Source organism: Acanthopagrus latus, chromosome 7 (genome assembly GCF_904848185.1).
Source record: "Acanthopagrus latus isolate v.2019 chromosome 7, fAcaLat1.1, whole genome shotgun sequence".
NCBI lineage: Eukaryota > Metazoa > Chordata > Actinopteri > Spariformes > Sparidae > Acanthopagrus > Acanthopagrus latus.
This window is the reverse complement of record NC_051045.1, coordinates 3,161,148-3,188,752: the sequence shown is the minus strand read 5'-3', so window position 1 is coordinate 3,188,752 and position 27,605 is coordinate 3,161,148. Positions and strand designations below refer to the sequence as shown.

The window sequence follows — 27,605 nt, the reverse complement described above, 5'->3', positions numbered from 1 at the left end:
TCTACTCATTCAACTCCCGGCAAGAGAGTAAATAAATCTTATCACCAGAATGTCAAATATTCCTTTAAAGCTAAGATTTGTTTTTATAGCAGCCTCAGAATCCACTCGTCCTCACCTGTTGAGCAGCTGCTGCATGAAGTTGTCGGAGCGCGCTCCTCTGTACATGACAGCCAGCTGTCCCTGAGCTTGGTCCATCACCACCTCACAGGAGTGACCCCGGCCTGACCTCTCCACGTACGCCCTCTCCTCCTCCAGGGCCCTCCTCAGCCCCTCGGCCTTCTCCATCAGAGTCGAGATGTTCAGACCTTCCACTCCTTCTTTACACCTGGAGGCCATTTTCACAGAGTCCCTGCCCACCGACGGGATGTTGATCTTCCATTCCTTCTTCTCGTCCTTTGCTTTGGTCCCGTCGGTTTTGCGGCTCAGAGCGGGCAGCTTGCTCTTCTTCAGGCCGAACCAGCTCGCGATGCCGTTGGAGGCTTTCTGCTTGACCTCTGTGCTCTGTACTCCTCGGTCCTGCTCCTGCAGCTTCAACACGTTCTCCTCGATGCCCTTCATCACCTTCTGCTCGATGGCTGACTGCGGGCTGGGGGCCGGCTGCACCTGCTTCTCCCCGTCTGATGTTGGCGGTCTGGGAGGAGGAGGTGGCAGGCTGTCTCCGTACATCGGATTCTTTTTCCCTTTCCCGCTGATCTTGGTCCTCTCCTCTGATTTGGACGAGTACCGTGGGGCCTCTGAGGGCTTCCCCCCTCTGTGGACGGACGGGGGCTGGCAAGGTTTGGACGGCGACTTCGGAGGGATTTTGTTGGGGCTGTTGCTACTGTGAGGACCAACACCTGGTTTAAGGTTATAGGCCAGATTCAGGGAACCAGGACACTTGATGTTGTTGCGTAGTACCTGCGGAGCGTCTGTGTTGGGGGACGGCAGACCTATTTTGCTCTTGGAGCCTTCAGTCTTGGTCACACACAGTTCCTGTTTAACCACAGCTGCACCAGAAGACTGAGACTTTCCTGCCTGTTCATACAGCTGAGAGGACCCCGGGTACTTCAAACCACTACCACTACTTTTGGGTTTACCATCCAAAGAGTCTGTGAATTTTGAGTGTCTCTGTTCCTCTTTATGGATCTCCATGGGCCTCTCAGCTGTCTTACACCTTTCTTCCCCGTACGTGCCTTCATTCACCGTCTCAATTGGCCTGAGACCAACTTGTAAATCCTCAGAGCTCCTCAGCTTTCCCAGCGCAGCCAGCCTGTCTTTGAAAGCGTGGTGACTGGAATCAGCCTGGGCTCTGGCTGCCCCAGCCACAGGCCTCTTGGGGATGGAAGAGGCATCGCTCCTCCTGGGTGGAGGCAGAGGATGGGCGACCTCAGAGCTCTGCACAGTGATCTCCTCCTGTTTCTCTCTGGTTTGAGAGTAGTTGACTCTGCCCTGGGCTTTGCTGAGGGCGGAGTTGGGCAGACTGTGATGGTTGACCCACACCGGGCTGTCTGAATCCTCTTCATCATCTGATGTGGACTCTGACGTGGACGAGGATGACTGTTTGCGTTGAGGAGGGGGGTTGAGGACACTTTCTGGTAGCGACTTAACGAGCTTCCTCTCACCACCGTTCGCCTTTATCTGGGAGGGAAGTGTGGTTCTTTTCTCAAGGCTCTGAGTCGAATCCTCCTCTCTAGAGTTGCTAGACATGTTACAGACATTTTCATAATGAGGGACCCTCTGAGATACTTTGGGTGAGGAGGACTGGGGAGCGCCCATCTTTGAGCCTGCGCTGGCTTTAGGTGCAGAGAGACTGCTGTAGCTTATTTCCTTAGCGGGCAGGGAGCATACGTCTTCAGGCTGCGGGGGGGAGGTCGGGGCTGAGTGTGTGGCGGGGTAGGACTCCGACCTGGAGGGTGGTGGAGGGGGCTGCCTACACCTCTCTGTGGTGGTGGCTCTGCGTGTGGGAACAGGAGAGTGGTACACCTCGTAGTTGTTGGTGCGACAGGGGATCCTGGAGCTGCGGGTGAGTTGGGGGCTCAGACGGACGGCGGAGGTTGAAGCCTGAGACTTCTCGCCTATCGAGGGGATCTTCAAGAACTTGAGCAGTTTGGACGGGGAGTTGATGGCGGCGGCTTTGACATCACTGAGGCAGGAGGGGCTGGGGCTGACGGTGGCACCGGCTCTCACTGAAGCCTCTTGGTCCATGCTGTCTTTATCAAGGACGGCTGAGGGGTCAATCGACATGGCGTTGTTGAGCGCCAGGCCATTGTGAATACCATCGCTTGTCTCCAAGTCACAGTGAGGGATCTGCACGCTCTCCTTCACAGAACCGGGCAGGTGGGAGGTGGCAGAGAAACCAGTGAGCTCTTCAGAAGCGGCAGCGTTGTCAGAGCTATCCTGCTCTTGCTCTGCTCCCATCACCTCCAGGCTCTGACCGGCTGTCTCCGTCAGTGAGGAGTGGGCGGCTGCTGGTTGCTGGTGGGCTTCATTCTTGGTGCTTTGTTTAGACGAGGGAACAGACTCTGTTCTGCTCTTACTGTGACATTCGCTTATAGCAGCTGCAGGAAGTACATGGCTCTGGGTGGCGGAGTTGGCTTTAGAAGGACTACAGACATGGTTGCATGGCTTTGGAGGACTGTCCGGGCTCCTCTTGCAGTGTAAACAGCAGGTGTTCCCTCCCTCACACTTCGCTGCACCGTCGCCGTTGACATGCTGGTGTGTGTCAGTGTCAGAGCGGGAGCAGTGGCAGTGTGTGTGGTGGGTTTTGCACTGTAATGGGAGAGGGTCCGCGGAAGCCAAAACTGCCTCCGTGGACATGAGCACCTGGCTGTAGTCGCAGAAAGACAAGCTTGTGGTGGATGGATGGAACTTCAGAGGGTCTGTCTCCTCCATCTTCCGAAGGACCTCCAGGATGTGTGCTTTCTTTTTGAAGAAGGGAGACAGGGCCTCCATGGAGGCGGCTGTTCCACGAGGCCCTGGGGAGGCATGTTGTGTGCGGTAGCCATTTCCCTGTGGACAGAAAAAGATCTTTATCAGGGCACAACTCACTGCTTCAGTGAGAGGCAAACAATTTAGCTCGTAAAGACCTTTGAGAGCGTGTGCGTGCAGGAAATGAGCACAGAGCAGATTAGCAGCAGGTCTTTTTAAAGCACAATAGTTGAAAAATGTCAGAGCCAGTTCTAACGTCACACACAGGTGGGGTTTGCGGTCTAATTCAGGGGCTGTGATATAATCCCACTGTTTCACTCGTCATGTTTGATGAAGCTTTGCTGTATAAGCTTTGTAATAATCACCTTGGCTTGTGCTTCAGTCTGTGCAGGCTCCACCTGTTTGGCAGAGTCATTGTGCAGCTGTGCATTGTAGTCTGGGAGGGGTCCCGCCTGGACCTGTAACAGGAGATTCATGGGGCAATTATGATGACTGTGTATACACTGCAGGCTATTGTATACACACACAACTAGGAGCTACATTGTCCTGGCATCTGCTGGAACAATATAAAGAGCATAAGTGAAAAGGCTGAGATCCATTACTGGCTCGCCAGCGTCTGAAAGAATGAGGCTGAAGTGGGAACTGTGTACAAGTATTTCCATTTCATGCTACTTTATACTTTTACTCCATTACATTTATCTGACAGCTGTAGTTGTTGCTTACTCAGCAGAACATATTTCTGAATATTTGAGATAGATCAAACTACCTGCTAGTTAGAGTAGTTAGAATTTGTTCCATACAACAACGTTAACAGTACATTTTGCTGATAAAAATGTAAAAATGGACCAGTATATGAGCCAGAAGTCAGTATCAGAGGGAGTGAATTGACGTCACCTGGTAGTGAGCGGTGGGGTGGTTGGGCAGCTTCTGCTGAAAGAGCTCACAAAGCGCTCTGTTCTGTCTCTCCAGGTCAAACACCAACATCTTCAGCTTGATGCACTCCTCTCTCAGATCCTGTTCAGTGACACACAGCAGTGAGATAACTGACAGACTTCAGTGAAGACAATCCAAAAAAACAGATGCAGGAATGAAGCTTTGTTACCTTTTGATTCAGCAGAGCCTGGACCACGTGGTTGGCCACCTAATGACACAACAGAGCATTAAATTTAATTCAGTCTGCTGAGCAGAACTTGTCATTCTTAGTTTCTAAAGTTATTCATATTCTGTAGCATGAACTCACCTCATCCAAGCATCTCTCATACGCTTCTCTCTGACTCTCATTGGCCAACATCAGAGCAGAGTTTTCTGCCTGTGACGAGAAAACAACAACAATTAAACATGTAACTGAGAAATACACACAAGCCTTATTTAGTCACGTCTGTTGGTTCTTGTGTCATGAACATGTAATCGTCCTGCTCACACTGACTTATAAGACACCAAGACTACAGCTGCACTGACACATTTGTCAGACACAGTAAAACCTCTTATATAAGATCAAAGTGCAGGAAAATAACTAACAAAATCAATATAAAAGTTATGTTTAAAAAAACAAAAACACACAAATGTTTTAATAATAATCCAATAAATCAAGACTCACAAGAAATTTAGAAACATTAAGATGATTTATTTCTTGAAGAAATAGTTCAACATTTTGGGAAACGCTCTTCTTCGCTTTTTGGCAAGATCAGTTGCCAGGCAACCAGCTGAAACTGCTGGAGGTTATTGGACATGAAATAATCCAGCATGCAAGCCACTATTAAACTGGCATATTGTTGTTATTTTGTACAGATGAAACAAATGAGACACAACATGTCTATCAGTGAGCTTTAGAGGTGCTGGTAGTTGGTTTATGTCACTTTCAGAATACAGCTCGACTGATAATCCATATTTGGGGCCCGATATTAGAGAGAGAAACATTCTGTTTTATATCAGCACATTCTGGACAATGATATCAATATATCTGTGATCGGCCAATATCCACCGATAATCTCAACTAATAACCCAGATATTGATTGGGCTCTACTTCAGACAGGCTAGCTATTTCCATCTGTTTACAGTATTAATGCTAAGCTAACTGTCTATAGCTTCATACTTCTACAAACACCACTGTGATATCAATCGACTCATCACATTCTACGAAAGTAATCAAATATTGTGTATATCTCAAAATGTTTCCTTTAAAACATCATATGAGAAATTGTTTCACATCACATGAACACTGACCATCATGATGTTTACACTGTAAACATAAATTATGTGTTTATTGCAGTTTATCTGGACTGACAGAGTTCCTCTCATATGCAGGAAAAGAAGATCTTGTATTAGTCAATCTATTATTTTTATGTAATTCAATGATTTGTTTCCCTTTTAAATGGTTTAGTTTGATGGTTTATTTTCTTATTTGATCAGAGAGACACATGAAGCACGATTGGAGGGAGAGAAAATTGCCAGGTTTTGGCCGTTGCGGCAGGATTATGTGATTACAACAAAAACTAATATCACCCAATGACCCATAACTTGCACTGGATTGAGTTTTGTTTGTTCTCTCACCTCCAGCTCTCTCAGTCGGTCCATGAGCTCACTGCTGTTGTCCTCCAGGTAAGACTCCACGTCTCCCTCCTCGTCCGAGCCAAAGTCCTCGTCACCCATTCTCTGTTCTGTCTCATCAGACATTGTTCTCATCTGAAACACAGAAAGTGACACTGCAACAGTCAGAGTCATAATCTCTGCCACAACACAGCAAACATCAGCAGCTCTGAAAACACGACTAACGTTACAAGAATGTCCTATATTTCTTTCAAGTCACAGCAAATGTTTCTCTCTGAAAAGTTTATATTTTTGTTGGCTGTCACAAGCTATTACCCTGCTTCTTTGAACTGCAGTTAACCGAGTAAAAGTACTAATACCACACTGAAAATGTAACTTGCGTTAAAAGTAAAAGTGTTCATAGTGGAAACATGTCCCCTGTGACCCTTAGAATATATCATATATCATTAGATGATTATCAGTCATGCAGTTGGCTCCTTGAACAGCCCAAGTTAAAACTTTTGTATGGAATAATTGTATTTGTGTTCTTAGCAACGGACGCGATGATTCATGGGCTAATTAGCTTACTCACAAAATAATCAAATAGCCAGAATGAGGTTGTTAAAGGGCCACCAGTTGAATAAGTCTGCTGCACATTTTGTGCAAAAACCCTCATTTGTAAAGTAACTAATAACTAAAGCTGTCCATTAATTTTGTGAGCAAAAAGTATGGTAATTCTTTCTGAATTTGTGCGTGGATACTCGACCAGATGAGTCCCACCGGGCTGGGCCGGGTTCTGACAAAAAAACAATGAAAAACACAGAGAAAAGCAGCAAATCCTCACATTTTAGAAAAAGGAAACTGTGAATGTTTGGCACATTTTTATCATAAGTCACTTAATTGAAGATCGAAGTTGTTGAAAACTTTTCAGTTCAGCTGACTGTCTCTGACCTGTCATGCTACAGTAAACCCCACCCATCTGGTGCTCTTAGCAAACCGAAACAAACGTTCAACTGAGATCTGCTTCACATCAGACTCCGTTCTCATCTCCAAGACCGACGTTAATGTTATTACCACCACTACACTCTGTTTATCTGACAGCAGCAGCGTTTTGTTTCAACACATCTACAGCACTAAGACATCTTCAGTGCAGAGCTCGTTGTTGACACTACATCATGGTACCTGCTGTACATCGAGGATCAATGAGCCAACATATTAATCCACCCGCCCTGCATTGTTTCAGATACACAGACTGCGTAGGATGAAAAGTCTTTGTGTCCATTTTCCTCTGCGGCTTCAGTGACTCCACAGATCAAACCTCAGCACCACGCTGAGCACACAGGCTGTCCGAGTCTGTGAGCACGCTACACTGCAGGACATATGGCCGACTACCAGTCTCGTAGGCACGGCTCCAGGTGTGTTTGTGTGTGTGTGTGTGTGTGTGTGTGTGTGTGTGTGTGTACGTGTGCGTGCGGGCTGATTGTCAGAGCAGCGAAGGGCCGTGAGGGGAATTAGGTGTGTAGACGTGGACCCAGATCCAACCGTCACGTCTTTAGAGTCATTAGAGCGGATGAGACGAGCCTGATTCTGTGGCTGGAGGCCAATCAGGAACTGGCACAGTTTACAGGTGACACACACAAACAAACCGCTGTGTGTGTGTGTGTGTGAGTGTAAATATATACAGAAACATTCAAATATTTAGACGGCAGGGTATCAAACTTCAATAGTCTTTTATGCGCCAACCAAAGCATGTCACGAAAACTTTGAAGTAACTCATGCCGACATCATCAATACCTTCTTACTTACTATTCAACCAGAAATTTGTTATTGCTAACTAATATTTCTTACTGTTGTTAAATTCCATGAAAACAAAACTCACTATGAATTGATCCCATAAACAAGTGTTTGTGTGTGACTCTAAAGCCTGACAGATCAGAGATCCAGCTGCAGCACTGACTTTATGGTACCACCTACAAAGTGAGAAATAACCTCTGAGTTGCATTCAAAGAGTTGTCATGCACACTGGAATGTCACTCAGTAGAGCGTATACATCTGTCAAGGCCCAACAGTTGCCTTTAATTCAACAAGCCTTATCCAATATCAAATAGAACATATTCAAATATGACAGATCCGGATTATTTGGATTTGCATCAAATTGTACTCACTCATGGATACCAGGCACCTACATTAGGCTGATTTGTTATTTTTCGTTAAGATCTATGCATTATTCCTGAGGAATGAATGAAAATGTGGAAAAGCTGTCTCATCTTGGCTGAGAGTCAGATTAAGTGGAAATATTTTCACTAGTTTTTGTGAAATCCTGATGACAAACCAACCAGTTCCAGCTTTCAAAGCTTGACGATTTTTAGGGCTTGGTTTAATAAAAATCAATTTTCCACTTCGTCATAATCTTCATTTGCGTAATCCAATATTGATCCATAAAATCCTGAGATCGATCTTTTTTATATATATTCCTGTTTCCCATGGATCACTTGCCTATTAGCAAATGTGGATTCAGATTCAAAATCAATACTTTATTGCCATATTGACAAAACTGACTCACCCAAACACAGACAAGGGAACCACACAATCATGAAGTAAAATTAATAAAATACAAGAAAACAGTGTGAACAGACACTAGGACCCGTTACAGGGATGAGCCGCCACACCAACAACCTACTAGATAAAGTGCATCGAGCGTGTTAAGTGCACAGCAGAGCAACAACATTCGACACCTGCTCAATAATCAGAACCTACAGAGAACCTACTCTGAAATCTGTCCTCGAATAGCCACAAAGGTTGTTTAAAACCAAAAGGTTTCTACCTCCATTCATCTAACAGCACTTTCTCTTTCTTTGACAACAGCATTTTTTATAAGATGCTAAAATTCAGACACATTTTAACCACAAATGTAATAACCTTAATGTCTCTATTCTTAACAATGCACCAGAATCCAAGCAAAACTATTTGTAACTGAAATACCCCTGACCCAAATCAATATTGACTAGAATCCAGGTCTAGAATATTAAACACTTCTCTTTGTGATACATGATAATAAACTGAATGTCTCTGAGCATTTTGGACATTTTCATTTTATGGTCACTGGTTCGTACCCCAGCTTCTCCTAGCTGCATGTTGAAGTGCCATCAGTGTATGAATGCATGTGTTAATAGGTGAATCTGACAAGTGTTGTAAAGCAGCTTTGAGCGGTCAGTCGACTGGAAAAACGCTTTAGAAAAACGAGTCTATTTTCCAAATAATCATCACATTAACTGATAGTGAAATAAATCGTGTCAACATATCCATCATGTTGTCACAAATACTAAAGTTATCGTGTATTTTGGCACTTAAATCGAACAAACAACTCACACACCCCAAGTATAACGCACTAATGGGAAATGTTCAATAGCTTCCAACAGTTTCATAAGAAATCAGTAGAGCGCTGCCGGGCCTCGTGTAACTGGAGCTGTATGCAAAGCGTTTACAGGAAGACTATTGAACGTCAGCAGCCTGTGGATCCTCACTGACTGACAAACCTGAGCAGCACCATCCAAAGTGTAGGGTGCTTATTGAACTGCGATTGACTGAGCACAGTTAGACCTGCACGTATAATGGAGGCCTGATCAATGCAGCCCATCTAAGAACGGAAGTAGATATTATACATCCGTTTGACCTTGGATACCAGAACGATGCCGAGCGGTTATAAATACCAGCTTTTCTCTTCACTAATGCACATTAAATCTCCGGGCAGCAGAGACGAGAAACATGCACACTTTAGAGTCTCTGAGTTTGAAATTACAGCGTGGACCAAAAGACAACAAAAGTGAGGCTAAATATAAACATGAAAATGTGGTTCTGCCACCGCCGCTGTGGTTTTCTTTTTATGTGCAGAGGCAACGTCACAAGCCTCAGTGAAAATGCCACCAGAAAGAAGCGTCTCTTAAAACGAGCTGTGTCCCATTTATGCAGAATCCAACAGGCGTTCACATTTAAAACAACAGCTGGATTTAAGTCTGACTGACGCCCGATCGAAGAGACGATCAACTGACTAAAGATCATGAGAAGGTCCAGTCATTACTAAGGACACATCACTGCAGCTCTCTGATTGGTGCACTGGAATTGTTCTTAAACACTACAACTGACGTTAAGAGCAAATATACCAACTATTGATAATTTGAACTACAGATTATTATTGTCTTGCCTTTATTCTAAGTATTTTCTTCAAGGAGAATGCCGGAAACAGTTTCATTCAAGCAGGGGTCTTACGAGTACTTACAATTGTTTGTCAAAATCCATTAAATACTGACTGATGACTTTGGAAACAAATTTTAAATCACTGAGAAAAGCACCACATTTTCACATTGGAGTCAGCAACTAAACACGTCTCACTATTTTGTTTGTATTCGATGTTCATGCCTTTTTTTGTGAAAATATCTGATACGACATGCCTTAATGTCTGAATTGTTACTGGAATGGCAGAAAGAGGAAGAAAGAGCAAAGAAACTAAGAAGCACAGTGAGAGACAGAAAATGAAAGAGCCACCAGCTGCTTTGTAAACTGTATTACTGTCATCATTGTGGCGGCTTCGGAGCCTGTGACCGGCTCGAAACAGAGCGAACAGAGGCTCATTGAGAGGGCAGAGGAGAGGGTCAATGTGTCCCAGTGGGGCTGCAGTGCCAGGGAGCTCCTTCCACTGAGCTCTGCTGGCAGACGTTCAGCTGCTGGAGCTGTCAGAGGCGACAGAGAGAAGCCACGAGGGGAATGCAAAGAGAGCTGATGTTGCTGCTCTGCAATGCTGCTGCTGCTGCTGCTGAGCCTTTACTCAAGTCAAGGCCTCACACCTCACTGTGAAAACACTCCATTACATTCTAGTTGTTTTAGTCCATCTGATAGGCTGCAGTGATTGGCTACCATATGATGATTAATTCACTGAAAAAAATAACCCTAAGGGTTATCCCCCCGGGTTATCTCAGCCTGGATCTGAGTCTTCAGATGTTTTAACAGTTAGTGTGTGTTTCCAACAGGAGGTGTAGAGTTTGAAAGAAGTAACTCATTGTGGGAGGCGTCAGCATCCAGTGTTTTTGAGACTAGAGAATAAATGTCAGGATATCTCTGCCTCTGCAGCAGCAAGTTTTAAATTTAAACTCAGAGTAGGGGTTTTCTGGCACAACTTCACCTACTACTTCCAGGGTGCATGGAAAAGCCAGAAAGTATAAAGAGGTCACAGAGCTCAGGCAACACTTGTAGTACATAGACAAACTTCATCAAACCAGCACATTTCGTTTCCAACCCTAATGCAGGCTACGAGCTGAAACGCATCAGTCCAATAATGTTGTTCTATATACGACAAGTGCTTATGGAGCTTTACGACCTCTAACATTCATTTATAGTTCACGCAAAAGTAGGAGGAGCTTCACAGCAGAACAGCGTTGCAGCATTTTCTTAACTTAAAAGACGTGATTTAAAGAGTTTGGAGTGCAAGATAATGCTGTTAGCTTAGCAGCAACAGTGAAGATTTTAGCCTAAAAAAGGGTTAAAATAATGTCTTTTCAAATCAATTTGAGATCTCTGGGCTTCCAGAGACTTGGATACCTCCAGACAAACTGTATGGAGACATTTTATGTTCGTTTTCAGTCCCCATCTACTTCACTTGTTTAGGAGAACGCTGCAAAACTGTTTTGCTGTGAAGCTCCAGAAATGTTTCATGGATAACTAAACATCCTTGGATCATAATTGAATTTACATTTTTGGTTGAACTTCCGTCAATAGTTTTAGTCACTTTTCAAGCAAAAATGCTAAATATTTGCTGGTTCCAGCTCCTCAAACGTGAAGATTTACTGCATTTTATCGTCAATGTGGGAGCATTTTTAACAATTTTCTGACATTTATAGACCAAATTATTAAAGGACGGTCTGTTTAGTCAGTAATAAAAATATTCATTGACTGCAGCCTGGCTCATGAGATGGCATTACAGGGGAAGTGTAATGTGTAATATCTGCCGTTAACCCTCAGGCTTGACCGGTAATCAACATAACAACCATGTTGCTTCTACAGAACATTTGCAGTGATCCAACAATGAACGTTTTGTTATGTTGTTACATGACTCAATAAATGGGGAAATATAACATAATAAAAGGAAGGATGCTGTTATTGATAGTAAAAAGGGAAAGAGGTAGAAGACAAATAAGAGAAAAAGCTGACTGATTAGCGCAGAGGTCAAAGTCAGCACAAAGCTTTTTGTTTGCCTTTTTAAAAAATCCGCCCTGCTCAAAAACACAGCCGCTAAATGCGACATTTCCAAGTGTAAACACAGTGCAGCGAAGCTCAGCGTTCACAGCTTAAAGCTCCAATCAGTGAACAAAACAGAGAGGATCATGTGTTTGCCTCCGAGCCAAGTGAGCATGTGGTGCTTTTGTTCTTTCTCAAATGACTCGGATGGATACCTGTACATGAGGAGTGTGAGCCGTGGGGACACTGGTGTACATTCATCTGCAAACAAATAAGGTGCAACTCGACCCTGGAGGAAAAACTAACATGTCATCTACTGTAAATAAATCTCCACTGTGTCCTTAAAACAAATTACCCACCAGCGACGGCAGCAGAGCTCAGCTGAACTTTTCATGGGTGTGTGCAGCACCGTCCAGACAGTGAAGTGTGTCTATTTCCACTAAACCAAACTATCATCTATTAATCATTTTAGTTCTTTCTCAATCAAAAATACCAAACACTATCTCTGCAATCAACGGCTGATCTCGACATACGAAACAGTCTGAGGAAAATCAGACGCAAACAAGCAAATTAAAAGCATCACTACGAGTATGAACAATCAATTAAACAAAAAACAGCTAATACTCCGTCAAAAACTAACAAATAAAATGGCAACCTGTACAGCTTCTCTGTTGTGACGTGCTGCTACTTGAATCAGGAATTTCAGAGATCAAATTTTTTGTCAATATATTGATCACTAGATAGAAAATTTTTTCACTAATCTTTGACTTATTTCAGTCGTTTCTAAAGCAGTAACACCAAAACACTATCTGGTTGTAGATTAAAAAATGTGAGACTTTCCTGCTTTATTCTGATTTATGTCACTGTATAATTAATATCTTTGGGTTTTTTTTTTTCTTTTTTAGACAAAACAAGTGACCAGAAGAAGTCCAATGTTGACTGACGATTTTGCTCAATGAAGAAAACAGCCAGGAGATTATCTGTTTGCTGCGACACTAGTGAAAGATTTGTACAATGTCGGAATCTCTTTTCCCCCAAAATGACGTCATAACGAGCGCACTCACCTGCAGTTTCAGCTCTCTTTATGATCCGTGAAGAGGAGTCAGTCTCCAGTCAGGCACCTCTGTCTCCCAACAACAAAACCAAGGAGCTGAGGGACAGAACAGCACACATTTTAATAAACACACTCCCAGCATCCTTCTTTCTATTTGTGTCTTCTTGAATCATGAGACAGAAACCACAAAATCTGCCCGTGTGAGCGATGAGAGTTTGAAAGCTTGCTGGCGGGAGATTTTCGGATGGTTTGAGACCGATGTCACCTCCGTTACGGACGGGCAAAGGCTGCAGAGCTTTTCCCTCCGATCTGTGAGTGAACAGGAAACCGGGAGGAGAGGAAGGCGCACCATTGCCCTCGGGAGATACCAGCGCTCGGCAGACGCCAGCCATGCCACCACCACAAGCCCCCCCACTCCTCTATCTCGCTCTCAGCCTCTCCTCCTCTCGTCTTTCCTTTCATCTCTGAGTCATTGTAAAGTGTAATGAAAGAAAGATGGATGAATAATTCAGTAGACACAGCGTTTAAGAACTCCCCTTTATGTCTTTCTGATAACGCAGGACATGCAGACTTTACACTCTGAGTGCCACACAATGATTTTTTCTTGAGTTTTCAGTTTAATGTGGGATTTCCCTATTAACAGGGTCCCCTGTTAATTATGTTCACTTTCTACAAAGGCTTAATTTAAAACCTAAGTGGGACGTTCAGTCTGCTGCAGTGTCGCTACAGCTGCCGTTTGGCTGATCAGTTCAGATAAGTTTAGGTGTCGAGCTGCAGCGTTAACTCTTCATTTCCAGGAGCCATCTATAAGGTAGCAGGGCCTGATCCTTTCAGATCTTGTCAAACAGAAATGGGATTAGAGGTGTTGAGCATCTGCCCTCTTAATCTGGGTTTTAATAGAGCATGGGCAGAGGATCTGGCGTAACGGTGTCCTGCTTGGTACACCTGGTCCTGGGAGAAAAAAAGAGACCGTGATCCCTGAGCCGTGTCATGGAGCAAGATCACAAAGACGGCAGATCACATGACTTGAAAATAAAAAGCATGAGAAACCTTGACGACTGCGCACCACCACTATTTATTAACCGAGGACGATCTTTGATTTTTTGACGACCGAATGCAGACAAATTGATGAAATATGGAGTGTTTTTCAAAGAGGTTCTGTGAGATGCTGCAGATGAGGATGAGTAGATGAGATTCATAGAATGAGGGCAAGGCTGCGAAAAAAAATAAAAAATAAAAAAATTCAAAGGCAACTCAGCCAAAGCAGAGAGGAGAAATGCACAAAAGCTTCTTAAATCATGTCAGTTGCACTCTTGGGGATTTGGCATAGGCAAGGCCGTCTCAGGATATGTCAAACGCCACCCATTCCATCTGCCAATCTGGAAAGGCGCAGATTGAAGTTCTTGCTGTGTAGGCAAAGTGTGTAGGCGGGAGATGTAAACAATGTGACAAAAACCTAAATCCTCACATGGCGGAATTAAACTGGATTGGCGAAGACTGAATCTCTTCCCAAAAAAAAAAAATGTAGGCCAGAGTGGGGTGTCTTTCTGCAGACACACTATTATCACATGATTGTCTGCATCGCTAATAAAGATGCAGATAGATATCAAAGAGCAGCAGAAATGTGGGTGAGACAGAATCAGGCTGGCGGACTCCCTCTGCGCCGTTTCCTGTCTGATGTTTGGCTATATGCACCGAGACGAATCGTACACAAGCAATATTTTGGGGATGAGGAGTGGAGGCAGCGGAGAGGAGGTGGGGGAGGGGATGGAGGAGGAGGGGAAGCTCCCTTCCCAAAAGGCCTGAAAGGTTGGATGTGCGCCATGTACGTCTGAGAGCAATCAAAACTGAACGCAGGGATCCTTCTTAAAATCTGTGCCAGGCAACCTCCACACCCAGAAAGGAAGCACATCTCGGGTGCTCCATCTCTGATACAAACACCAAGCGTGTTTTTGTTTTATCACACGTTCAACCACAAACATTTCGGCGGCGCTGTCCCCCGCCGTCGTATATACATTTGGCAGATTTATGACACATTGTTTGCTGCAACCAAAACAATCCTATATAAAACTGTACAGCTGCAACGATTAGTCGATTTGTTTATTGAAAGAAAATGAGTTGTTAACTATTTTGATGACTGATTAATCGTTTAGTCATTTTTCGTGCCTTCTGCTTTGTAAATGTAAAGATTTGCTGCTTTTCTTTGTCATTTATGACAGTAAATGAAAATTCTTTGGGTTGTGGACTGTTGGTTGGACAAAAGAAGCGAACTGAAGATGACACTTTCAGCTCTGAGAAACTGTGATGAGTCTTTTTCTACTATAATTATTAATCGTGAAGCTAATCAGCAGATTAATCGATAATAAATCAATCGTTACCTGCAGTCCAACAGGACTATGTGTCATATCATCCAAAATAAAAAAAAACGACACTGTGTGGAAACAGTGCTGCGGTCCTAAAATGTAAGCTAGCCCATGGACATTTATGCTAACCTAAACACATACACAGCAAATCAGACCTGCCTGAAGAGTCTCCTCAAGTCCATTCATGTCAAGTCAACACCATCAAACCTCATAAAACATGTGTCCCCACACTGTCATGTCACTTAGTTCTAACACAAGTAAGAATCGGTGCTACGGAGGTTTTATTTTGACTCAGTAACATCGTCACAACACACAGCGAGGAGCCCAGAAAACACCATGTCAGCTGTAAAAATTCAATCAGTATCCACAGATTTACAAACACACTCCCCCCCGATCCCTTTATCAACACATTTTGTGTCATCTCACCTTGCTCCTGCTGCCTTTTCAGTCATCCAGTCATCTCCTCACAGCAGAATGAAATGTAAGGCACCAGAAGAAGGAGGAAAAAAAAGGGACAGAGAGCGACAGAAAGGCCACAACCTCACATTTCTGTTTTCCGGCTGCGGAGGAGATTATTTTCCTCCCTGTTAAAAGTGCCGTCACCCTGCGAGTGTGACGAGGAAGCCGGTTTCCTCTACGCTACAGCTAGAAAAGGCCCGTCCTTGGGCATGTGCATTGTGTGTGTGTGCCTGTGCTGTCTGCAGAGGCTGCCATGTCTCCCATTGTTCCAGGGCGAGTGAGGCAGGCTTCCTACCCCAATAGACCCTGCCTACTACAACAGCTGTGGACCAGCCCCCACCTCTCTGCCGTTCTCCTTCTCCCACTCCCCTCCTCCTCTTCCTCCTCCTCCTACAACTCCTGCCTCTCTGCCTTTGCTGCTGCTGCTGCTTCTGCTGCTGCTAAACATTAACCCTGCAGCTGCCGGCTCAGGCCATAAAGAGGTGGAGAGGGGGGTTGTGTTTCAAAAGAGACCCTAGCATGTAGCGGACAAAGGAACGTAGCAGAGAGAGGATATCCGACAGCCGGGCTGAACTGACAGGACTTCTGCATAGATCCATTCAGTGCCCTAGAAAGAAAACAGGCTCTGTGCTAAGAGGATTGTCTTTCTCAGTCACATTGGTTATAAGTGTCAGACTGAGTCCTGTGAGACTGTGCTGAGGAGACGAAAAGTCACCGGAGATCAGAAGTGATTCAGAAAAGAAGATACAGAGCAGCAACTAATACTTATTGTTTTTTAATTTTATTTCCCCCAAGATAAATCAATGAATCATTTGTGCTTTTTAATGCTAGAATATAGCGAAACATTGACGATCATAACTATTGTCTACGACACAGGATGCTGAATTGACAGGAGTGACAAGCACTCATCGACCGAGTTACAACGGTACTCTGTCAATAGTATTCGAGTAATTGATGAGTGGGAAAAAAAAGACAATTAATTGCCAACTATTTTGATATTCAATAAGTCAGTCATTTCAGCAACGTTTCAACCAAAATGTCAAATATTTGCTGGTTCCAGCGTCTTTAATGACAGGATCTGCTGCTTTTCATTTATGTAAATGAAGAGTCTTTGTTTTACAAAATGATTTACACAATTTAAGGCTGACGTTTTAATTATCGATTAATCTACAGCTGTGCCTAGTAGTCGTAACTGAGGCTGCACAATGCTGGAAAAAATGACCATGCTATTTTTGTTTGTGATATATTTTGCATTATAAAAACAAACAGATAACTTGAGTAGGTCTATCTGGTAATGTCACTTTAGAATGATTGGGGTGATTTCGTAGAAGACTGTATTTTATCAAACAATAGAAGCAGGCCACGCTTTGACAAGCAACCATGATTGTGACTGGTGTTTCCGCAGAAGTCAGATGTATCCAAGCAGCCTTAAATTAGCCAGTCGTCTCTTGTAGAGCTAAGATTACAAGCTTGCTAGTCTTGCTTTTGTATCATGAAGCAAAGGTCATGGCATCATGTGTTGCAGTTAATTTGTCTTACTTTTAAACGCACATTTTGCGATGTGACTATTATGCATTGCGATATCTGTGCTAAAATGATATCTTGTTACAATATTTGCTACAATAAAGCTTCTCAGGCGTGATGATTTGATGCTTTTATTTGTCAACAAGCAATTTCATGCCGTCATATTCCGCTGTGGGAAATGATAACTACCTTTCACTAGTTTGACTTTTTCTGTGCAAAACAATCAATCGATACTGAAAACAATAATTTGATACATGTCTGCTGATTAAACTGTCAATTGATTGATTGATTGTTGGCATAAGTATTGGAAAATAGTGGATTTTGTTTCATAATAGCCTGCCTTTTAAATGCTTGCTTTGCAAAAGCGCTGAATCGTCACGTCTGAAAAGCTATTCAAATATTTGTCATTTTTGCTGGAATTACAAAATAGCTCCACATGAACCGACTAATTCTCTAAATCCTTAATACTCTTTCACATACAGTACAGCACTTTTTATGAATGAGTATTACAGCCGCAGCTTGTTTCTAAAACTTGTGTCGTGTCTCAACTAGTCAGCAGAGTTCAGGTTTTCTATCCGAGCAGCACAGTGTCTCAGTGTGGTTCATCTGTCCAGGTTTTCACCCCGAGTGACTCATCTGTGCTCGTAGTTAATGAAGCCACATCATCCTCATTCCCCCCCCAGACATACCAGACACACTAAACCAAGTCTGATGACAAAATGACTGGCTGCCAAGGCAACAACAACAGGACGTAGAAAACACGGGTCTCATGGCTTGAATGTGGGAGGAAAACACAATAAAGCACACACGGATGGCTAAACATCCCTCTGAAACACTACTTTTTAAAAAAAAAACAAATCTATATGTACCAATTTGAATGCCGAGTGACTCCTTTTTGAATTTGACCCTAATTGAGTCGACAAGAGACCTGACCTCAATCGACTTTGCCCCCACACCAGACTTCCTATACTCAAAATCAAGTGCCTGAGGGCGCTCGCATGGATGTCAGTTGTTTCAAGCTATTGTCATTCAGATTTGACCAAAACAGTCGAGCCAGTTTGGGGAGAATACAAATGTCCCAGATTCACAGCAGAACTGTAGTTTGTCTGAAATGAAGAACAAACTCAACAAAAACAAATTGATAATTCCAACATGGAGAAAATAAATGAACTCAGATGAGCCTTCAAAAGAAAAAAAACTGCACAGGTCAGCAAGAATTAACCACAAGAAAGAGAGAGAAAAACACACGACAGACGCTGAGCTTCACATCAAAAATCACCCAGATCAAAAGAGCTTGAGTCCAGTGAGGATTTGTCCTCTTATTAGTGCCACATATGGCGGTCCTGCTCAGTCTGGTCTCATCAGATCTCTAATCTGTGTCCACCTAGTGGCTGAAATAGAGAGAAGCGGCATGTGACCATCACTGCTTCAATTACGAGTGGTTTTAAAACAGAGGTTAATTATTCTGTCTGATAAACAATAATCCGTAGCCTGAAGAGATGGAAAACGAATCCTGTCCAATCTGAGAAAAAGACTGATTTCAGAGTTTATCTACAGTTCATGAGGCTTCAGTTGAGTGGTTATCTTCTACAGTTACTGTCTTTTTACAAAAAAAGTCTTCATGTTGCTGTCTTTCTGCTACAAGTCTGTCTTCATCTGTCTGTTTAATTTGGGCATTAGTAAACCTGAGTGGAAAGGCTATAGTTAATAACAAAGAAGAGTTTTCATGTCTCCAAACCAACATCTATCATCTTTGGCGGCACTACACCTAGGATGCAGCAATGATGCACATGCAAAATCAAGTCGTGGGAAACTTGGTTTCCATGTTGGGAGGTGAGTCCGGACATTAAACTGACTAAATCCCTGTAAAAGAAAAGTTTACAGCTGCTAGCTTGTACCACCCACTTTGAGCTTCATTTTAGCTCTTCAGAAACCTATGAATGACATCGTGCTGTCTCTGTCCACTGTTTTTACAGTCAGTGGTCCCAGCTGGAAAAAAAATACTTTATAGTTGTATGGGAACCCAACTACTCTCCAGGGAAACTCATCTTTTAAGAACAAACATGGACTGTAGATTTTGTTCCCCATCACTTCCACTGAAAACATGCAAGGAAAAGATATTTTAATACCTACTAGGAACAAGAGGAATGATTGCAGCAAGCAAAAACACTTTCAATGTTCACACTGGGGGCAGAGGGAATTTTGGCCCTGGATGATGTATTGGGGTTGATATTCAGAATTTTACAATTATCTGTATCAGTTTCTGTCAAAATGTTGTGTATAAACTAAATTTTTAAATGTGCTACTTTGGCTCTGATGCAACATTCTCGAACACAATGTCCTGCCTGCAACACATCATTAATTAATATCCTAGAAACACTGATTTACCTGAATCTAGTAACTAAATTCATCAAGTAACTGTACTGGAGAGGAAGCATAATCTAAGGAAATACGACAGTCAAGCCCTAGTTCGTGCAGGTATATCAACATTATTTTAAAAATGTGAATTTATTCTTCTTTCAATCACTGACTGGAGGAATCTGTCTTGAGTAGATGTCAGCAGAGCACAGAAACAGTTAACTACTCATATCAGATTTTAAAAAAAGCTGAATGGAGGCCTGTCAGGGGATTGTCATACCTCTGCTGTGTCAGACATTAACGCACACAGACATCTGTATGGCATGAATGGGACATTGAGGGACTCGCTTCCCTTCTAAGAGGGTCAAAGGCTGAACAGGCCAACATGACCTGAATGAGGGCCGGTCACATGGTACCCTGGAGCTAACACAAGGGAATGAGGATAACTCTCAACATAAAAGGCCTATTGTCACCCCCTCTGCCATCCACTTTCCCCCAAGTGAGGATCTTCACTAACTGCAACAAAAAAACTCAGCGTTAATGTGGACATAAAGACAGCCAGACATAACAACGTCAAGAGGCAGTAAAACGTGTGGACTAATGGAGGGAAAGTTGCCTGGAAACTTCTCCATTCAGACCAGCTCAGGACATGTGACTGAGTTCAAATTCAATGCAAACAACATGTAAAGTGACACCGACTGGCACCTCATCATCAAACAAGCAATCTACTCACATGCAGCTCCTCCTGTCCTGACTACAATCAGGTGACAACGACCCCCGAAAACAAAGGACAATATCATCCAAACAAACAAGATTAGAGCTGAAATGATAAGTCAATTAGCGGATTGTAAAGAAAAGGAATCTACAGCATTCTGATAATCACTTAAAACTTCTGATTCTAGTTTCTCAACTGATAATAGCTGAGGCCTCTCTTTTCCATATATGATAGTAAAGGAACTTATGTTGATCAACAGAAAAATAATCAGAAACTTTTCTTGATAATTTAGTTTCTGAAGCAAAACACATAATTATGAAGCTTCTCAATTGTGAGCATTTGCAGCATTTTGTCCAGTTTCTGTAGAAAATCATAAATTTAACAAACTTTTGTTGCCAGCTACAATTCCTCCATCACTTGCTGGTTCTAGCTTTTCTTCGCCACCTGTTACACATTTGAATGTGTAATTGAGAACTTATGCTCATTACATATCATGGTCTTTTGAATTCTTAGGGATTTGGGACTGTTGGGGGGGAATGTGTAGATGCTGATATTTCTGATATGTTAGAGATCATCCAATCAATGCATGAAATCAACTGGAAGATTGGCCGATGATTAAAATAATAGTTAGCTGCAGGCAGCCTTAGTAAAAATACAGAAAGCAACGATCTGTTAGCAGATGGTACACCATTTCTGGTCAGATGGCGGCTAAAGCGAGGGAACTGTCAAGGAACTTCTGAATTGGAGCTGTAAATCAGACTCTTTGGGCACAAACACCCATTGAGGGGCAGACAGTTTAATGGGCAGTAATGTGCAAAGCTCCATGTGAAGATGGAGAGCTAATGCACCTAGAAGAAATGTGACACTCCGGCCTGAGGAGATGTGCAGGGTCTACAGCTGTGGTGACGGTGGAGGCTGCTTGTGTTAATTTGCATGAAGCCTCGGCTTAGTCGGACCTCATTAGGAAGTCAGCAGTGAAGCCGATAAGCCATCGTGAGTGGCTGCCTCTAGTCTGAGCTATTTGTGCAACATATGTAAAGCGAGGAGAAATGACTCCACATGTAGAGCTAAAATTATTTGTTTATCATGAGAAAATTTGTCTGCAACTATTTCGACAATCATTAGAGCAGCTAAGATTCGTAGGTTAGTTGTCAAGTATGAAATTAATCACCTTAAATAATCGATTTGGTAAATGTGAGCTATTTCTTCGAGCTGCACTCAATCATCATCTCCTCACAGCCACGTCAATAAAGTCAGGTGAAGTTTTGTAGTCCTCAAAGTATTTCTGGAGCTTCACAGCAAAACGGCGTTGAAGCATTCTTCGACAAACTGACAAAAAAAGTAGATGGGACTTGTTTTGGGACAAGATGGCTCATCTGGTGCCCCCATACTGATTCAAAAAAACGTTGCTTATGCTCCTGTTTTGAGCTGAAATATTCACTGTACCTGCTGAGCTAAAACTATATAAAGTGTGATCACATACTGGACAGGCATCGAGGGTATTAAGGGTTGTCAAATCAATTTGGGATCTCTGGGCTTCCTGATATCTGGACTACATCAGATGTCAAGCTGTATGTAACCATTTTTCTCTGTTTTTTTCACATTTTAAAAGAAGTCCCTGTCTACTTCAGTTGTTCAGGAGAATGATCCTGTGAAGATCCAGAAATGTTTCGTGGACTAACAGGACCCGACTTTCAGATGAGTTCAGTGGTAAACTGAATTCTGAAGAAAAAAAACAGTCTCTCTGAAAACTTAGTTTTGTAGTTGAAATGAAAAATAAATGAAAAAAATAAAAATAACTTGTTCCAGCATCTTAATTATGAATACTTAGCAGATCTCAAAGTATTCTCTGATTTCAAACCAAACACCTTTGTGTTATGAACTGTTTGTTAGACAAAACATGAACCTTGTAAGCCACATTCCACCATATTCAGACATTTTATAGACCAAAAGTCATTAATCTATAATGGAAATAATCATTGGTTGCAGCCCTTTAGAGGTTCCAGAGCTGTGCTGACCTTAATAAATCCCTCACATGTGAAAAGATTCAAAGTATGCGCTCCAGTTCATTTCTGCAATCATAAAAGCCTGGTAATGAAAACCATTTGTCATGGCCCGTATAAAGGCAGGTTTCATACCACTGTAAATACTCCGGAGAGATGGTGGCGTCCCCTGCCAACCAGACTACGAGCTGCCTGACCAGACTGCCTGCCAGAGGAACAACTGCATGCTGTCCAGCTGCAGCGTGCACGACATTTCCATGTGTGTCAGCAAACGCCTTTAATACCTGATCCTCTGTGAGTCATATTCACATCAAACTACTGAACCCTGACATGCCTGGAAAATATGTGGAGGTTGAACAAGACACGCTGTCGAGGCCAGACGAGTTAATCCAGGTCATGAGCAGCCATCGTGTCCAGCCTATAGAGCTGCTGGAATATAGAGCACTGAAATGTTCACATTATGCACCAGTATATCCCAAGGCTAATTACTTGTGTGTCAAGAAACCTACTTGGCAAGACACCTGATTCTGACAAAACTAAGTCATTATTCAATAAGAACCAGAGTCTATGACAGTTAAACTCACAGCTATGTTTCCACTCAGCAGGGATATAACAGCATCCTCAGCTGTGTATAGATGGGAATAATGTTTCTTTTATTCCCGAGGAGATGAAACCTTTTGACAGACATTTAAGATGTAACAGGAGATAAACTTCAGAAAGGCCAGGTGACCTAAATAGTAGGTATTCACTGATCAAAGTGTGATACTGACTTAATCAGCTGGATCAGTATTTTATGACAATGTGGTTGGTTCTATTCAATTGAATTCTATGTCTTACGTTAATGTGCATATTTTTATCAAGAATTTAGATTATTTTGATGTTTTTACCATGTTACAATTTATCAAGATCATGATTTAATCATTACCAGCTGTGACACGTGTCATCATAACAAAGTGTGCTCCTGGACACACCTATAGTAGCTAAACTACATACCACAGAAACAATCTTAAATACTTTGCCTGGCGCTTCTCTGTCTGTCCGCGCAGATTTTTGTCAGTGTGACAGCATCACAATCGTGAGAAACAGTCGGGGAACTTTACAGGTGTGGTTCAACTAGGCTGGTTGAGTTCTGAGGACTCACGTAATAATTTAGTAATGACTTCTGTGTAGTTGGAACATGTTGAAGGATGTGATCTCATCACAAGATGGTCTCCACTCCCATCTTGGTCTCTTCCACACAGTCGGGCATACAGCTTATTAATCAAAAACTATTATTGGACCAGAACTGACAAAAAAGGGGAATGGTGCATCCATCTACCGAGAACTGGACTAACTTTGTGAGACAAGAGGGACTATAGGAGGAGCGTGAGTGGTTTGGTGATGGGCAGAGCCTTCACATCTGTCCACATCTGGCCACCAGCCGCAGCGGCTCAGACTCCACCAGGACTCAGCCGAGTCAAGCACACTCATCATCCACTTCCTCTTCCCAAGGTCTGGCCAAGAGGAAGACCTATTTATGGTACAGAATCAAAGAAAATATGGAGGGTTATATATGGAGATCCTTTTTTAAGACTCCAAACAATCTGCTCTCAATCACACCAACAAACACAACCTCCATGGGAAGAGTGCTGATGTTTTTCAAGGCATGTAGGTCGAGCTGATGGAGAGGCTTTCTGAAACAGGAAGCTCACGAGAGTTTGAAAAACACTGAAGCACCAGCAGTTCACTGAGCACCTTGTGGGAGAGGGTTTAGGGATTGAAGGGGATGGGGGAGGGTGCAGAAAGCTCCTCAATAACAACTTTATTTTAAGACAAATGAAAATAAACTGCAGAGGTGCACAAAGGAAGACTGTTCAACTCACAGGATACAGCACAGTCTGAATCTCCCTCTGTAGCTGATATTCTTCTTCTACAGTCACAATCTAAGTTATCGCAGGCCATAACTCAATATAAATCTGAGTGTAGTCTAATAGATTGTAACAGCATGAAAACTGAAGAAAATGATTGCTTAAATAATCCTTATTTGGCCAAACAGGACGTGGAGGGAACCCGGTTTGCTTGAATTGATTAAAGTTACATTCCAAGCAATATTTTCTTTGGCCAGGCGGATGAATTGAATGTTTGTTACAGCTGCAGCAGCTAAGGCAGTGTTTTGCCAAATTCAATGTTTGCATGACCACAGATTCCTCTGTAGGGTGGATTGCGTTTGGTGTGAGTGCTTCGCTCTCTTGCATACTATTAGGATTCCTCAAGCGTTTTCAATCATGCATATTTCAGAGGTCTGACACAGCAGGCAGCCGTACAGTTTGTGTGAAGATGCAGAAACACAAGGCAGCAGCTTTGAGTTGTTCTCTGCGACTTCTTCCTCTAATATTCTCTCTGGCGTGCATGCAAATAATCACAGTGAGACTTGAGATGAGATGGTTGGGCTCAACAGGGACAACGCAGGCAGAAATAATTCCTTTGATCTAAATATCTGCATTGTATGCGTGTAAACAGTCATGATGGTGATCGTGATGATGATGATGATGCTCTCAGTCAGTCTTGCCTCCCACAGTGAGCTCCGTTTTATCGCTCCAACTCTGTGGGGTAATTGATGAATATTTTGGGATGCTAATGCAGGCTTCCAGAATTGCCTTTGGTGTGTATAACCATGGTAACTACAGTACCTGCATGCATCTGACATCTGGCTGATAAAGCTCTGAACTGATAGCTGATAAGGAGAGGTCCAGGCCCCAACCTAGCCTATCTTCAAAGCATGGCCGTTTATGTAGAGGAGGGGGGGGCAGATACTGGAGAGATAGGCCGACTGCAGGAGGTTCTGACCTGTCTGCGCTCCCCTACTAGACTTCAAACTGACTAAATTATTGCCCCGTCGCTCTGTCCTCCCTGTAAAACTGCTCAACTACGACCCAACATATGTCACAGTCGGTCTGACCTTGAAGAGTCTGTAAGGTTGTTTCCATAAAAGCCCACATTTTGTCTCAAGATGCAAGAGTCAGTAACAAAACAGATACCGCAACATAGAGCTGAAATAATTACCTGAACTGATCAACAGTTAAATCATCCGGTACCATTCTGATAGTCGATTTAGTGTTTTATACATTTTTCAAGCAAACTTGGGGTAAAACACTCAACGTTCTCTGGTACCAGCTTCTCCACCGTGAGAATTTGTTGCTCTTCTCTGTTTTATATCTTTTTAGACTAAATATCTTCAGCTTTTAGGCCAATCACAATCACAATCAGAAAATACAGAAAAAATACTCAACAAGTTCACAGGTCTAATTTGATGTTTTCAAATTAGGGTTAGATAGATAAACACTATTTTCTAATCATCAACATTTGCATCAACAATGCACCATTACAGGGTTCACTGTACAATTTGTGGCATATGTTCTCTCTGAATGTTTCTCATATCCAAGCAAAACTGTCACTGTAACTGAAATAGTGGTGTTTGGCAAGCTGGCCTCCGCGCCTGCATGCAGCCACTACATCAGACCAATTAACAGCTGCAAATACCGAGATATTCAATACTATCTATTATCTGCCCAGTCTGACTTTAGGTGATTTTGGGGCTAACTGTCCCTTTAAAATGGTATAAGACAGATATGAGATTTAAAACACTACAACCACAAAATGTTTGGTATTTTTACTTTAGAAATGACTTAAAAAATCAACTGATTATCAGAACATTTAAGATTGATTTTCACTTATCAACTAATTGCTTCTGCTCTAAAACTTCTATTTTTGGCCTTTTTATTTGAAAACATGTCATAAATGATCAATTTATTATAAAAGAAGCTTCAGTGTTTTATCTGTTAGTTTCTGACAGATTGTGGAACAGTCTGAAGTTACTGACAGAGCTCAAGAAGAATTTGCCTGCGATGGCGCTTCCTCATTTCACTTCCCCTGTGATGCTACTTGTTTGTCATCAAATTTAAAAATACTTGCTCGGCTCAGTTATCAACACTGTTGCCTCTTAATTCTCTGTGGATTAATGAATCGAGACTCCAACTCATCATTTCAACTCTATTATGTTTCATGGTGGACTGCAACGCCTTATAAATACTTTAATAACCAAAACCAGTTAACAGACCCAACAGCCAAATTAAACACTTACTCCATGCCACGTTTCCTCCCTGTAATAAAGTCTGAGCACCGTATGTGGCGTCTGTGTGAGCCGGCTGCTACAAGATGTGGGACACAAAGGCGTGCAGAACATCTGTGAACAATTAGAGGCGAACAGAGCGAGCAAGCACTTATACTGCCCATTACACTTGAATAAGTCACTGGCTCTGCTTTTCATGATGTAATGCGGCACAGCTTGGATATGCAATCTCAAAGTTGCAGCGGGACAGAGTTCTCACAAAACTTCAATCAAGCTCAAACACGGGCACACAAGCCATAAATGTAATCTAGCGAGCGTCGAGTGGAACCACATTTATTTGCAGCTCTGAGGTCATTCTTCAGGATGAAATGTTCACAGCACCTGTGGGTCTCCGTGTTCTTCAACAAATATTGTTTCAAATGTGACACCTTTATTCTTAAGTCCTTGCAGCCTCTCACATGCATGTTTACAATTCCTTCAATTACAAGCATCAACTGAAGAAATTCCAATAATTCCACCCAATCAGTGGGGTAAACTATACATTCACTGCTGCATGTTTCCACTTGTGGTTGATTTTAAAGGCCCCCTCCGTTCAAAAATGTGTTTTGCTTATTCTTACTTCATTTGGATATTTGAGTTTCACTGAGCGGAGTTTTGAACTAGGAGGGTGTTTTTACTTCCATCTGCTGAAGGTAGAAAGTTACCCTGTGCCTGACTTAAATCTGAGACAGTCAAGCTCCAGTATGAAAATTATATCTTGTGTCTACTTCTTAGTTAAAATGAGAAATATTTGGGTATGTACTAGGGTTGAACTCTCTGATTGATTTGCACCTCTACAGGTGTAGAAATGTCACTATTCTAAGATGCACTGCAATTCTGATGAGAGAGCATAATTGTGAGTATGCAGCCAACATCGATACTTGATTTTCCAGCCTCGCCAGGACGATAAAGTTGTAAAGTTACATCTTTTACATTGAATAGTAGGTGAGCATTAGGCTAACGTTGCTCATGTTAAGTGACACCACAGAGGAAGGCAGAAATCTGCTGCGCATGATAAAAACACACAGCCAATATTTCCAAAGCGAACACCCGGCCACATTTCGGATTTTATGAATTTGCTGGAAAACTCTACCTGGACGAGACACGCTGCGTCCTCAGGTGATGTCACTTGAGTTGGTTTAAACTGTTCATCCTCCAACAGAGTTAGAATGCAATGCCAAATCAGTGGAGTACTCTAAAAAAAATGTCCATAGAGGATTTTGAATTTTACAATAACAAACTTTTTCCCATCACTTCGTTCCAATCGTGAGCTCAATGTTTTGATGAGTTGTTGTACCATGAAGTCATAGAGGATTTCTTA

The 27,605-nt window shown here is 42.7% G+C and overlaps 1 protein-coding gene across 2 annotated transcripts in view; it reads right to left on the bottom strand.

Moving 5' to 3' along the window:
• nckap5l (NCK-associated protein 5-like) overlaps positions 1-27,605 on the bottom strand; it is a 34,824-nt gene that overhangs the window by 4,504 nt on the left and 2,715 nt on the right. For both annotated transcript variants that reach the window (XM_037105568.1, XM_037105570.1), the window contains exons 2-8: positions 12,726-12,811; positions 5,458-5,589; positions 4,148-4,216; positions 4,010-4,048; positions 3,802-3,921; positions 3,273-3,365; positions 116-2,988 (exon numbers count right to left, since the gene is read on the bottom strand). In XM_037105568.1, the coding sequence (XP_036961463.1) occupies positions 116-2,988; positions 3,273-3,365; positions 3,802-3,921; positions 4,010-4,048; positions 4,148-4,216; positions 5,458-5,589 (3,326 nt within the window). In that variant the 5' untranslated portion in view covers positions 12,726-12,811. The remainder of the gene's footprint in view (positions 1-115; positions 2,989-3,272; positions 3,366-3,801; positions 3,922-4,009; positions 4,049-4,147; positions 4,217-5,457; positions 5,590-12,725; positions 12,812-27,605) is intronic.